At 41.3% G+C, this 14,255-nt stretch overlaps 1 protein-coding gene across 1 annotated transcript in view; it reads right to left on the reverse strand.

Moving 5' to 3' along the window:
• RNF38 (ring finger protein 38) overlaps positions 1 to 13,583 on the reverse strand; it is a 227,031-nt gene extending 213,448 nt beyond the window's left edge. The window contains exon 1 of the mRNA XM_018552449.1: positions 13,198 to 13,583. Coding sequence (XP_018407951.1) covers positions 13,198 to 13,477 — 280 coding nt within the window. The 5' untranslated portion in view covers positions 13,478 to 13,583. The remainder of the gene's footprint in view (positions 1 to 13,197) is intronic.
• Positions 13,584 to 14,255: the final 672 nt, after the last annotated feature.

Below are 14,255 nucleotides of genomic sequence, written 5' to 3' on the forward strand. Positions count from 1 at the left end.
CTCGACTGAGCCCCTCGGCCAACTTCGGGGGCTGTACGGGCTATAGTGAATAGCCCGTACAGCAGCCCTGAACCAAAGGGGTCCTGGGGCAGAAGCTACCCGAAGGATCAGCCGCAGCTACGGCTAGATCCTTCGGTAGCTTTGTGAATAGACCCCTGAGCTTATACTGAGAGTATTTGCCATATATTACATGAAAGATAACAATAGTGATCTTTTCATTGCCTGGCATGCTTAGTTAAATGTGCATTTGTGAATGCTTACCCAGTAATCAGTGCAACAAAAAGTGCTTCTATCTTCTGAATTTCCATTTTTACATGCTTTTCCTATGAAACACTGTGTTTTCTGAAAGCTAAAAGAAAAATTACACTAGAGCAACACCATATCATCAGCAAAAAGCTATCGAGAAATGTATTTTGTAGTTGCAGAACTAACAAGTTCAACAACTTGTTAGCAAGTTCTATGTAAAAAATATGTAAGCATAGGCTTTGTCTATCATACAGACCTGCACGCATACCACTGATAAAAATGTTCAACTAAGTTAACAGGAAGTTTGCTGTGTGTAGGAAACTATTTCCCTTATGTACAATGCTATGTTCCTGTATTCAATCTTCTATATTCACTATTCTACTGAACCTATTAAAACCCTGTGTGTGAGTGGTATAAATAACCTGACAAGTCTGGTACTGCATTCCAAAGATGGCTGCATGGCATTTCTCAGGGTAGGTTTTCTGGTTGCATAATGTGTGTTTTCCACTGCATCGTATGTCCATGTGACAGAGTGACAATGCAGGAGCACAACTGAGAGACAGGGACAGACGTTGTCTCCCTATAGCAGGAAATTAATTTTGAAATTATCAATTTGAAATGATGTCAACATGTTAAAGCTTTTATGAAAATGTATACCTATATGCGTCACACTTCTCACTGTATGCTCAATAATTTTGGATACAAATACATTTTTTATCTATTTTATCAATCCAATAAGCTCTTCATTAAATCAAAAAAATGTGTACTGGAAAATTCAGAGGATTTGCTCCAAAAGGTGCATTCAGAGGTGTACAAATGAAAGCCAGTAAATGAAAAATAGGTGTAGTTGAATAAAAATAGGTACATTGGTGAGTTCTGACTACCTGCAAGCATTTAAAAGGATACACCACTTTCATTAAACAGTCGGTCATTCTAAAAGAGACATTGAACTACATGTGTATTCAGTATTCTGATAAGCTGACCGGCCTCTTGCTTCTCTTGGCTTGCCAAGCACCAATATCTTTTTTGCCTTAGTGCTTGCTCTGTCACTGCCCACCAGATCACCTCTACAAGCACCTGGACAATGTAAGTGGGACCCACTAGTATATGCTGCAGTAGGGGATTCATGGGTAAAGCTTTCACCACCAGAGATCTAAGAAATCAAAAACTGTTGAAGAACATTGATCATGCAAAACTGTGTGCACTGAAGATTATGTGGTGCAGATAAACATAGGATTAATTATGATCATTTTTCTCGTTACCGCATATTCATTAAAGATGAATAAAAAGTCTTTTGAACACCCCCGAAGTTTAACAGTTTGTACATAACCACTATCCCAACCCTTTTGCAGGACAGCTTGGCCAACTGGGGAAACGTCTGTCTTTATACTGTATGTATTTGCCACATATAATTATAAACATACACATAAAAAATGGGCACTATGTGTGAAACGACCCTTTGTAACTAATATAAACTATATCCTACAGGTTTCATAATAAAAGAAATACCTTGTACTTTAATCTGCAGCCCAGGCATGATTTTCTGTACAAGGCTAAAAGGCAAATAGGCTTTTGGCTTTGCAAGGGAATTAAAGTTTATTGCTGTTGCATGCAATATGGCAAGCAGTGCCCTTATGTTTACATTCTGCAGGTATTCACTTTGGCAGGTCTAACCTTTCTTAGTATAGCACTGAGATTGATCACATGATTTTAGCACTGCATATGCACATGGATTTGGCTATAGGAGTTTGGTGCGCAGGAACATCTAAACAGTGCCAGTTCTGGCTAGGCCATGGTAGTGAAACGGTAAATGAATCTGCATCTGATACCTGCCAGTGACACTCCGGCATGGCCCATTATACTTTGTCATTCTTGGAGGCACCAGTGCAAGGCAAAGTGCAGGCAGCTGCAGTGATGTCGTCATTTGTTTGCAGCTGTAAGCACATTTACATTAGATAAGACGGCAATGCACGATGGGCCAGGCGAGTTTATTTAAGAGTAACTCTATCCTTTACCATTGATGTTCCTGAGATAAAATGCTATAATCAGTAACACTAATAATAATCAACACTCACAGCTTTATAAATGGGGTGTGGTAATTGAGCTGTCGACTGCATCTGAAATCAACTTGGTTCTATCCTTTGTTAAAATAACAACTCATCTATGTGGTGAGGGTTGGCAAAAATAACTAGAAGCTGTGTTTTCTGCATGCAACATTATATCTGCTTACACTGTACACAACAGCTCACATTACACAGTAAATGAATAAAGAAATTAAACAGATGAAACATAAAACATCTAAAATGTATAAAGACCGTATATCAGAAAATCTAGGGAATCGCCCTTTTTGTTTTAAAAGTCTAATCGAATTTGAAATTGACTTTTATAACTGAAATATGGACAGCATGCAAAAAACTTCTAATGCTATCCAGCAAGCATAGCAAATAACTAAATTAATATTAAAATAACACTTCTAGCTACCATATAAAATAAGCAAAAAGAAGCCCGTTGCCCCCTTCCCACTGAATGCTGAGCCATTCTAATTAGCAAACGTCCAGCACCTCTTGGTAGTGTTCAAGCCAACCTCATCCTGCCTCATGGACATTCCTATTGGCCATTGAGGTAGCGGATCACTGTGATGGGCAATAAAAAACATTGGGTAGATGGAAGGGAAAAGGCAAGCTTTAACACTAACTGGAAGGGTTAGAGGTTTGCAAGCATCTGTAGGTGCATTGATTTTAAACCTAGTAGCAGCTTCTTCATAAAATTATTATAGAGCAATATTAATGCTGCTACTACTACTACTACTACTACTACTAATAATAATAATAATAATAATAATAATAATACTAATACTAATAATCTATTATGTACCCAGCATTACCTGTTATTAACTTCAGTTTTTGTCCCTGTATACTCCCACCCCCAACATACCATTTCAGCAATGGGCCTATTGATTCTGCAATACTTTGCCGGACAGAAAAGGCTTTCTTTTGTCAATATTGTCTAGCCATCTACAGGTAAAAATATATAACAAAACAAAAAATATTTTTTTCCCCTAGTTTGACCAGTGAAAGTTTAAAAAAATATATTGTGAGAGCTGATAATAAAGTGCAAATATATTCTACAATGTGTTTTGTTTTATAAAGATAACAAAGATTAGGTTTCCTACAAAGTGAAACTATTTACAAAATAAATTAAGGTGATATTTTTCAATTGTGTATTTTTCATTTCATTTTTTGTGTCACAGCAAAAATGAAAAAACAAAAACCCAAAAAATAACAAAAGATTAAACATAAATGGACATAATATTAAAGACCAATTACAAAAAAAAAAGGATCGTCCAGCAGCAGCTCTGGAAACTCAGGAAACTCTCCCCCACAGACCCACTCGGTCATTGATTCAGTGCTGCTTCTGTTCCATTGCATGCTCTTCACCCAGCAAAATGTAACCCTTTTTCTGTATGCCCAGGGTGTCATGGCACCACCCCTCACTTTCAACTCACAGTAAAATTCTGTAGAGGCACTGGTTTGTGCAGCATTTAGGATCTCCCCACCACCAGAGGAAGAAGAACATAAGGAGGACCTGTGCAGTTGCCAGACCGGACCAAAGACACCTGAAAAACTAGTTTGTGTACAGTTTTTTTTAAAGGGTTGGAGTGCTTCCATTGGAGCTGTGAGCAGAGGGAGAGGGGGGATCCTGAGCCAGGAGTTGTGCTTTAAATAAAATAATAATAATAACTATAGGGAAGGGGAGGAAACAATTAATTTGGATTGATATGGTTAACTAATGGTTAATAAGGGGTAGAGTAGGTAAAGAAAATGTATTAAAATATTTTTTTTCACTTGTTGCTTTAACTGACATTAACTCACATCAACAGTCACTCATTTGATCCGCAAAAAAGACTACAATAAATATATTGTAACAATATTTGCTTTTACAGGGTACTTATCAGTGATACCTGAAACACTGTTAACAGACATAATTCTACACAGGAACTGCTGAAGCCCTCCTAAGACTCAGGGTAAAACCCCCACGTCTTTCCAAAAATAACAGCAATGCTGCGCTGGAACAAGATTAGGGTGTAGGAACTACACCCTGTAAACGTAAGTGGTTAAATTGAGCCCTGCCCACCAAAACACCAAGCACTGCTCACCTCAGTCATATTTCCATTTGAATGTGTGTGGTCTTTTGCACCAGATAGACATGAGCCACAGACAGAGCATAATATTGCAGAGAATATAACCAGTCCCACTGTACTTTTAGTCAGGTATTTATCAATGTCTGTCAATCTGTGTAAGAGTTGATTTTTGTGTCTAAAAGGGTAACATTTCCCTCTGACAATTAAATAAAGAAAAACTCTGAGCAAATTTTTTTTAACCCTTGCAGTGAAGATACTCCCGCACTGCAAGTGTTCATTTTTGCCTTGGTGCTAAAAAAAAGTTCTACTCACCCGATCCTCAGAGCCAGCTGGCTGTCACAGTGCTCCCTCCTGACTGTCTCCTCCTCTGTCCCTTGGTATCCTCACGTCCTATACACTGTGCATAGAACGTGATGACTCACAGGGCCTTAGACCGCTGAAGCAGAGGGAAGATAGGCTCCAACGACCGGTCTAGGAGCTAGCCAGCTCCGAGGATCGGGTTAGTATAATTTTTTTATTTTAGCACCTAGACAAAAGCTAGGCGTTAACCCCCACAGTGCGGGTTAGCCCCACAACAAGGGTTAAGAAAACATTTGCTTTAAAGATTTTAACATTCACCTTGGAGTTACATGAACATTATAAGTACATTCATTATAGGAGGCATATAATCCTAAAATTAGAATTTGACTTTTTCTTTTGTTTTGGATCAAATAGGAAAGGGTTTGAAGATCAGGTTTTTTTTTTTACTGCTGCTGTGTCTCTATTGAGGAGATTTTAACCCATTTCCTTTCTCAGGAGGCAACAGTAACTTGGACATGAGACAGGAAGTGAGAGGGAATCTCTCTAAGGGGTCGGAGACAGCAAAGAAACTGACACGAAGCCTAACCGTGCATAACTAGAATAACTGGCAATATTTTGAAGAAGTAGAGCTGTACAATCCCAGTCACAGCAAAGAACCCCCCAAGAAAGTAGTAACGTAATATATTTGTTAACTGCAGCTAGGTATTGATAAATATATGTTTCCACATTTGTTCTTTTTCCCTGAAACGATTGATTCTACGATATAATACACACAACATGGACAATACACAGAACATTTTTTTAATGTACTTTTAGACAGGGGTGGGCAACTCTGGCCCTCCAGCTGATGTGGAACTATCTTTGGCATTGTAAGACTGCAGGTACCAAACATAACTCCCAGAGGTAGAGGCATGTTGGGATTTGTAGTTAAAGCACAGCTGGAGGGCCAGAGTTGGCCACCCCTGATTTAGGCATTATATACCCACCTAGCTAGTGATAGTTTACATTATAAAATGGATAAAAATAAGTATATATGTAGCACTATGTTATTCTCAACAAAGAGATTCGTCTATGAAAACCAGAGCTATATTTCACAAAGGCATCAAATCAGCTAATCTGGTGAACTAAAGTTGAACGTTTTGTACATAATTTACCAAGGCCCTCAAAGAGCTGATAATATCTAACAGTGCTTTAAAAATGCCGATTACCACATTACTAAAAAAAAATCTCTCTAGAATGTGAACATGAAGGTATGTACACATTTGCTAGGGACTGTATGCATGCAAAGGTCTGGCAACCACCGCCATGGTCACATATTCTCAGTTTTAATTGACAGCATTCCCTTGTCATATCTTGATTTGAAAAAAAAATTTCAATTAAACAACAAACTTTAAAAGTGTCTTTAGTTTTGATATTTTTGTGTGCATTTGTTAGTCTTGGCTTAATCTTAAAAAATACAAAGATCCCCAAATTATCATTTTTTTTTCCTCTTCATCCATTTTCTTAGGAGATTCCTTTTGTATAAATATGAAACTCTTATGGGACAGGTTGAAGAAGACAATACAAATTTAATCTGTGTTGCTGTTGTTTTTAACTCATAATAATTACTCCTTTTTGAATTTAAAATTATGTTGTTTTTTTACTGTATATTCAAATGAAGGGAAGTCTGCCATGGAAATTAGAAATATACTAGTCAGTTCACCAATGAAAAAACAACTCTTTCCCATCTTTTCTTTTGTCTAATCACAGCATAATCACCCTAACAAATGACATTAAAGAGTAATTGGTGCCACACCCCTGGTGGGTCAATAGGAAAAATGCATATAGATGAGGCTTTTAAGCCACCAGGTGACAGATCCAAGAGATTACAACATCCTTAATATCAGAAATCTTTATTACATAAAAAAGGTTTAAAAACCATATAAATAAAGTTGATATATGCATGCTTTCATCATCGTAGTACAACATACCTCCAAAAAACTACTCCAGATTTACATAATTGAGGCACAATGAGTAGTAGAATACATAATTTACATACTTCATGAGGAATGTTCTTTGAATCATAGGTATAAAAAAGCCACTTCTTAACCACTTGCTGTCCGGGGCATTTTCTTACTATTTGCACACACGTGATAAAATATAAATGTTTGTCTAGAAAACAGCTTCAGACGCCCAAACAATGATAATATATATTCTGAAAGCAGAAGCCCTGTAGAATAAAAAATGCTAGTTGCAATTTTTTACGGGGCACGGTTTTTGCGCAAATGTTTATCAAACCAGTATTTTTAGGAAAATATAAACGAAATTAAAATTTAGCGCACAGAAACATAATATAATACCCAATTTTTGGTAAAATATGAAAGACGGGGTCACGCCAGGTAATAAGATACCACACATGTCAAGCCTTAAATATTGCGTCCGCTCGTGAAGCCGCAAAAAAGGTCAATACCCCAAATTTTTACCTTTTTTAAACGCTTTTACCGCTCATCAGTTTAGTGCTAACAGTGATTGACAGCACTAGAATTATTGCTCTCACTCCCACATTTGCAGAGATATGTAACATGTATAGCGCAATTGTCGTTTTCGCACGTAGGCGCACCGACACGTGTTTGCGTGTGTACGTGCACGTCGGGGGAGGGGGACTTAAAACATTTTTTTTTCCATTTTTTTATTTTTCTTATATGTACTTTCATTTTTATAACTTTTAAACAACGGAGACTGTGTACAGTGACAACGACAACGGAGACTGTGTACAGTGACACCGGAAATGATGTAATGCACATCACTTCCGGGTCCAGTGTGGTGACATTGCCAAATCCTACTTCAAATCTCCTAAGACAAGCAGTAAGGGCCCAGGAGTGCCTTAGATCTCACACTGCAGATATACCTCGCAGGTGTAGGCACAAAAGTGCTTAGGCACACACACATAGCAGGAGGTACACTACCATTTTTCCAGGAATTCAATACGAAAGGTTCATTTCTCAAGGTGAAACTTAGGCACAGTGGCGTAACAATCACCATAGCGACCCAGGTGGCCGCTTTGGGGCCTGGGGCACAGTGGGGCCCGACCAGATGCCGTGCGGGCCGCCTGGTTTGCTATGGGATCCTTTGCTAGTGGCTTTTACTGGCGGCTGAAGACGAACACGCCGCTGAGCAGATCGCTGACAGTAATCTGTGCAGCAGCACATTCCTCTCCACAGACTCTATGAGAGCCAGCAGCGGCGGTGGAGCAGGCTGGACCAGGCAGTGGAGGAGGAGGCGGGGCCCGTGGTCGGCAGCAGGGGAGGAGGCGGGGCCTGGTGACGAAGAAGGAGGCGGGGCCCATCAGCGACCGTGGACGAAGAGGAGGCGGGGCCCATCAGCGACCGTGGACGAAGAGGAGGCGGACAGGTAAGGAGTGCGACCAGCCCACCTGAGGGTGTCCCTGCAGAGCCCACCATAGAGAGTCTATGGTGGGCTCTGCAGGTTCAACCTCAGGTGGGCTCTCGAGTGGGCTCTGCAAGGGGTTTAACTAGAAATCACGGGGCCCCATACAAAATGTTGCTATGGGCACAATTTTGCTTAGGCACAATTAACATTTTTAGATGTTCGCCATAACATAGGTAAACAATAGTTTTTTTTTTCTCTTTGCTGTCTTTGTTGCCAGTATTTCTTGCCACTGTTGCTCTAAGTTTACTAAATTAGAACCTATCCAGCAACTACCAGGAACCCTACATGTATCATGATGAATTCATTCTAAATACATGTTTCTAAATAATGTTAATAATAATACTTACAAAAACATATTTACCTTGTCATAAAACACCTGTCTATACAATTAATCTCAAAAGTAAAAATCTAAATAAATGATTACTAAATTAATTCATAAATACAAACTTAATATAACCCTGTGCTGACTAAAAAATAATGGTAGCCAAATATAGAGCAATTATATATTCGATAGTATTTTCGATTGATTTGCAGATTGAGAGAAAAGTTACGATTAGACAATTGATTAATCATCAATGATTAAATGAAATGCAATTGGCCCATATAATTGAAGCCGATCAACAACACGATGAGAAAAAAAAAACATTTTAAGCCCTGGTGGAACTGTTGCAAGGTATATCACACCTCCTGCCAACCCCCACAAATGAATAAAATGAAGAATCATTTAAATAAACAAGATTACAGAAAAAATATTGTTTGAGGTGCCATACACATAACAAATATATTGTTTTACCTGCTTTCATGTGATCAGGTCACACTGATCATAACAATTTAAATGGAACTAATCAGGTTTGATCTAAATCGATCGATGACACAGTACATGACTTTTCGATAATTAACAAATTCAATCATATTGTTCGATTCTGTACGATGTGCATGCTTGCCATAGGCAAAGCAATGCTGAAGATTTGCAACAGCGCACAGCACAGCCCGACTGCTCAGGGCACCACTTCACCCTCATAAAAAAATTGAAAACGTCTGTTGACTGTATCCATCAACATCCCACAATACAGGAGCAACCTACTGCTGGGCCGGGCTCTGTCACAGGAGAGCTGAAGCTAGACCTCTTCATATATTTAATTAGAACATGTCAGTATTTGCTTATCTTTATCAGAGTCTTAGGCCTCGTTTAGACCTTCTCAGAAGCTGGTGAAGCAGCGGCTGCCAGGCGTTCAGGAGGAGATACTGCTGCTTCCTGATTGCAGGTTTTCTTTTAAATCCCAACAAGATTGAAATGCTATGCCACAATTACATACCCGTACCAATTAATTCCAATTGTCGCATTTGACAAGCCGCACCACCTTTTAAAAGCAATATGCTATATATATTTTTGCTGCGCTGCAATGCACTGTGCGGCCGAGGTACTACCGTTGCAGCGGGTGGCTGGGAATGGTAAAACCGCACAATGCGATTTTACCACCCATGTGAACTAGGCCTTAGACAGTGCACTGAGTAGGTAAGAGAAGCAGCGTAGGTAGGGACGGGGAAACTGCTGCCAGGGCAGGATTTACTCTCTCTGCTGCCCCAATGCTAGGTTCCTCAATGCGCCCCCCTGTATGCAGGCTGCATACAAGTGATCTTGGCGACATCACTGAGATCACTTGTTCAAAACGGGCGGTGGCTTCCCTGCTGTACATTTAGCTCTGCTTGCCCAAAGCAGGGCTAAATGTAGAAAACAACTACCTGCCCGGCACCCCGGAACTGCATGTCCCGGGCTTCGGAAGATAGGAATTCCACACCCCCTGCTGCCCCAAGGCCGGGCCTTGGTTGGCCTTGTGGGAAATCCGGCCCTGCCAGCTGCACAGCTTCCAGGTCATTTTGCTGAATTATTCCTCAGTATGGGGCGGCTTTAAGAGTGTCCACTTTTTGTATCTTAGTGATTTCTGTCAATAAAATATACAGACTTATTAAAATACCTTTAATCAAGAAACTCTAACTGATTGCATGACAGCACATTTAACCCCATATATTTCTATAGTTACATAGTAGATAAAGTTGAAAAAAGACACAGGTCCATCAAGTTCAAGCTCTGTATGTGGTTGGACTGGAAGGACCTGTGTCTTTTATCAACCCTATCTACTATGCAACTTTGTAACTACCATGAATGTATTTACTTGTCAGCAATAGGAAGAACATATGTTGCCAAACATACAGATGCTCAAATGCTTGTCCAGTTACAGACCGATGTCTCGGAAAACAAGCTAAGATATCAGCTATCAGACAGGCCCAAACACTAACAGTGACATACAGGTCTCAGCTCTGTTAGGCGGTTATGACAAGCTATGGAGAAATATGGTAAACGGCCAAGAAGGAATAAAGTGACAAAAGGGAGAAAATGGGGAAAATAATTATTCTACAGGGTTGCCTAATGCACTGGGCTGTAGGAGGAAAAAGCAGAACGGAGGGAATAAACACTGTGCCAGCCCTGGAAGTCAGCTAATAAAAAGTGACATTTCCCCTGATCTATTCTGAGCAGTTATATGAGGATTAATGAAACAGAGGTTGCAGGTATGACCTCTGCCTATTTTTTTAAATAAACGTGGAGCTCAACTAAGCACTGTTTGCATCATAACAAATCACAGAATCAAACCGCTGTACCATTTCAGAAAAAAACCGCAACCCTTTTTGTGAAAAACAATGGGGGGAATTTATCAAAACTGGAGCAGATAGAATCTGGAACAGCCAATCAGCTTCTCTCTTCAGTTTGTTCAGTTAATCTTTAAAAATGAAAGATATAAGCTGATTGGTTGCAATGCACAGCTGCTCCAGGTTCTTTCTGCTCCAGTTTTGATACATTTCCCCCAATGTGTGCTGATGGTGTCTCCATGCTGATAACACGCAAACTCACTCCTCCTCCTCAACAAATGTTAACTTTTGAAGGTAGGGGTAAGTACAGACACTTCGTGCCTCCCACTGAATCTAAAGGATTTTAAAGCTGAACTCAAAAACCTTAATTTAAGTATACGCTTTATTGATCACAAAGGATATGAATCCACTGTGTGCACCAAATGTGGTTATTGACTTGTAAAAGCACTGAAATCAACACTGTACTATACAAAGCATGTGCAAAGAGCAGATCTGTGGGAGGGACCCAGCACGCCCCATCCACTACAGGATGCCTGTAGGAAACTACAGGTGGGGGCGGATACAAGACCAGTCACCCTGCACAAGAAGCGAGAGCAGCAGTGACCGGTCTTTATTACAGGAAGCTCCTGCACAGAGGAAAATGTTCACACTGGATTACTGCACAGATCTGGAAGAAAGACACAGAGCACACCAAAATTCAGTTAAGAATACTCATGATTCTTGAATTTAGACCATATTTTTTTAGCCCAGAGTTCAGGCTTTAAAGCACAGAGAACACTGGCAACAAATTATTCTGGGTGTCTGGTTTAGAAAAACAGCTAATCTGCATATCAGCAGATAAGAGATGAAATTGTGCAGATATTATATTTCAAGATCTAAATAGTTCATCCATCGTAAACCATACGATACCTTATGCTTAGACCAGAATTTGTTAAATATCTTCCTTTTTCAGTGTATTTGACAGGAAAGGATTGTAGTTTATATGTAAACATAGAGAAATATTTGTCAATGTCAGCCAATGGGTTTTTGCTCTATGCAGATGAGTGTATTTAGGTTACAGCGAGGAGCTGTCAAGTTGGGAAGGGGCGTTGCATGCAAATTACTTATGATAAGCACAGCTGGATGCTCTCTAAGGTATAATATTTATAGAACAGGACAGCAGAACTCTGGGCAGCCTTCTATGACATTTTGACAGCACTCGCTACGAACTATTCAGCAATGATTCCCCCCCAAAAAATATACATTCTGCAGGTTATTCCTTAAACGCTAGCAGAGCACGAAGGTAACAGACCGCCCTCAAAAGTCTCTTACGCCTTCAGATATGGTTAACAGAAACCAGCCACTTCTTCCCATGCATTAGCCAGCATAATATTTAGTGCAAACATGGCAGGAATGATCAGCTTGGGGCCAGGCAAGCAGAGAGGGAACTGACATGGCAAAACTGCTCTGTCTAGTTGTAGATGAAATCTACAGATCCCCAGTTGTTATCAGTGAGAGTCTCCAGCCCTTCCATGGACTGTTACTAAGCTGCAGCCATGGTTTAGGCTGTCGATTGATTAACCCTCAGACACAGTATATCCTTTATAGAGCCTGATATTATAGATCCCTCTGGATGTGATCAGCAGTTCTACAGACAAGATCACAATACAGCAGCAGTAAAATCCATCTAAGTTCCCCTTCCCCCGCCCACATGAGCATGTGTCCAGCATTACAGGAATGTATGACAGGAGGGAGAGGAGGGGATCTGAGTGCCCAGTGCTCAAAAACCCCCCCCCCCCAAAAAAACCAAAAAAACATCTCATTAATCTACATGAGATGCTGCCTAGCTGCTGGTACCCAACACAATGCCTAGCCATAATCAATATGTCCTACAGTGATGATGGGGCAGACAGAGGTTAATGAATGCACCTCATCACCAGCTCAGCTTTCCATTTAAATACATGCCAATGGACTTGCCTTAAAACACATCCATCTATCCCAACTTTTTGAGACCAGAAGGAAGCCCAATACTAGCACAAAATATGTATAGACATGACACACCCCCAGTTACATGGATTACAAAGAACTAAGAAACATATATAGACATATACGTTTTAGGTTTTCACCACTACTTTTGTTTTGTTCTTTATTTCCACACCATCAAACTAGAGGATGAAAGGTTTGATGTAGCATAACAGTAAAATAATAAACATGATGTATAAAGACTATTTCCAAACATCACAGCAAAACTACTGACAGCTAAGCAGAAAACGGAGTCAGAGGGACCCAAAAGAGGGAAAGTCCTCCAAATGAAGGACAAGCTAGTAGCTGCCTAGGCTGATGGTTCCTCACCTGTCAAAGTGACAGTCAACTTTGTAAACACAACTCCAGGCACATCATGCAAAGTAAAGCTCTCAAGCCATATGTCATTTCTAAGTTCCCCCTGGGGCTCCTACCTGCTGGAGATCGTATGTGGTGGTGGTGGTGGTGGTAGTGATGGTGGTTGTAATCACTGGTGGTCGGACTGTTTACTCTCCTTCTTGCCCCTGCTGGAGGACTGTGGGGTTGCCTTGCTCCCTCTGGGGGGTTGTTGTCATTTCTTTCCACGCCTGGCACACGCAGGGCAGGAGAAAGGTGGTGGTAATGATGGTGAAGATGAGGTGGTGGTGGTGGTGTCTGGAGCTGGTGGTGAAAGTGAGGCACCCCGGGCATGCCATGCTGCTGTTGTTGGTTCATGGTGAATCCAGACCGAGATCTGGATCTAGTCCTTGGGGGCTCCAGGAAAGCTGGGAATAGGAAGGAAGGAGCAATAGGAGGTGGAGGAGGTGACGGGGGAGAGGAAGCCGAGGAGAGAGCCTGGAACAGGGAGGAAGGGAAAGAGAAAGACGGGGTGACCTGCAGAACAGGAGGGTACTGGGGGGAGGAGGCAGAGGCAGCACTGAGAGCCAGCAATGTGCTGCTACTGCTGCTGAGCCCAGCTTCTCTGCTGGTGGCCGCTGCAGCCTCGGCCCCTGCTTCAGCCTGCCTGGGATCGAGGCAAATCGGGAAAGGCAACAGCCCACCTCCTCCTCCACCACCACCCCCGCTGTCACCGCCTCCCACTGGCTGCTGCTGCTGCTTGGGGTCCCGTAGTCTGTCTGCCTGGACCGGATGACAGCGACTGTACAGGCTGGAGTCCGGAGGGGAGGGCTGCACCGAGCTGGAGGCGATTGGCATCACCTCCGATCTGGACACAATGCCAGCTGACAGATCACTGCAGCTCAGGCAAAGCACATCCAAGTTCCTCCTAAATCCAGGGTGGTCTTAGGAAGGGTCAAGGAGAGACGTGGCCAAGAAAATCAGAACAATCCAACGTAGAGCACAAAGTCCCTGCCACCAGCAAGCAAGTCGTCAGTTTCTTAGAGAAATAGCCAAAGTGCATCGGAAGTGTCCAGGATCGGCGTGTCTGTGTGTGTATAAAAGAATGGGGGTGTCTATTCCCAGCCTTGGATCTCAACAACTCTTTCCATAAATC

This window comes from Nanorana parkeri, unplaced genomic scaffold (assembly GCF_000935625.1).
Source record: "Nanorana parkeri isolate BGI_ZX_2015 unplaced genomic scaffold, ASM93562v1 scaffold88, whole genome shotgun sequence".
NCBI lineage: Eukaryota > Metazoa > Chordata > Amphibia > Anura > Dicroglossidae > Nanorana > Nanorana parkeri.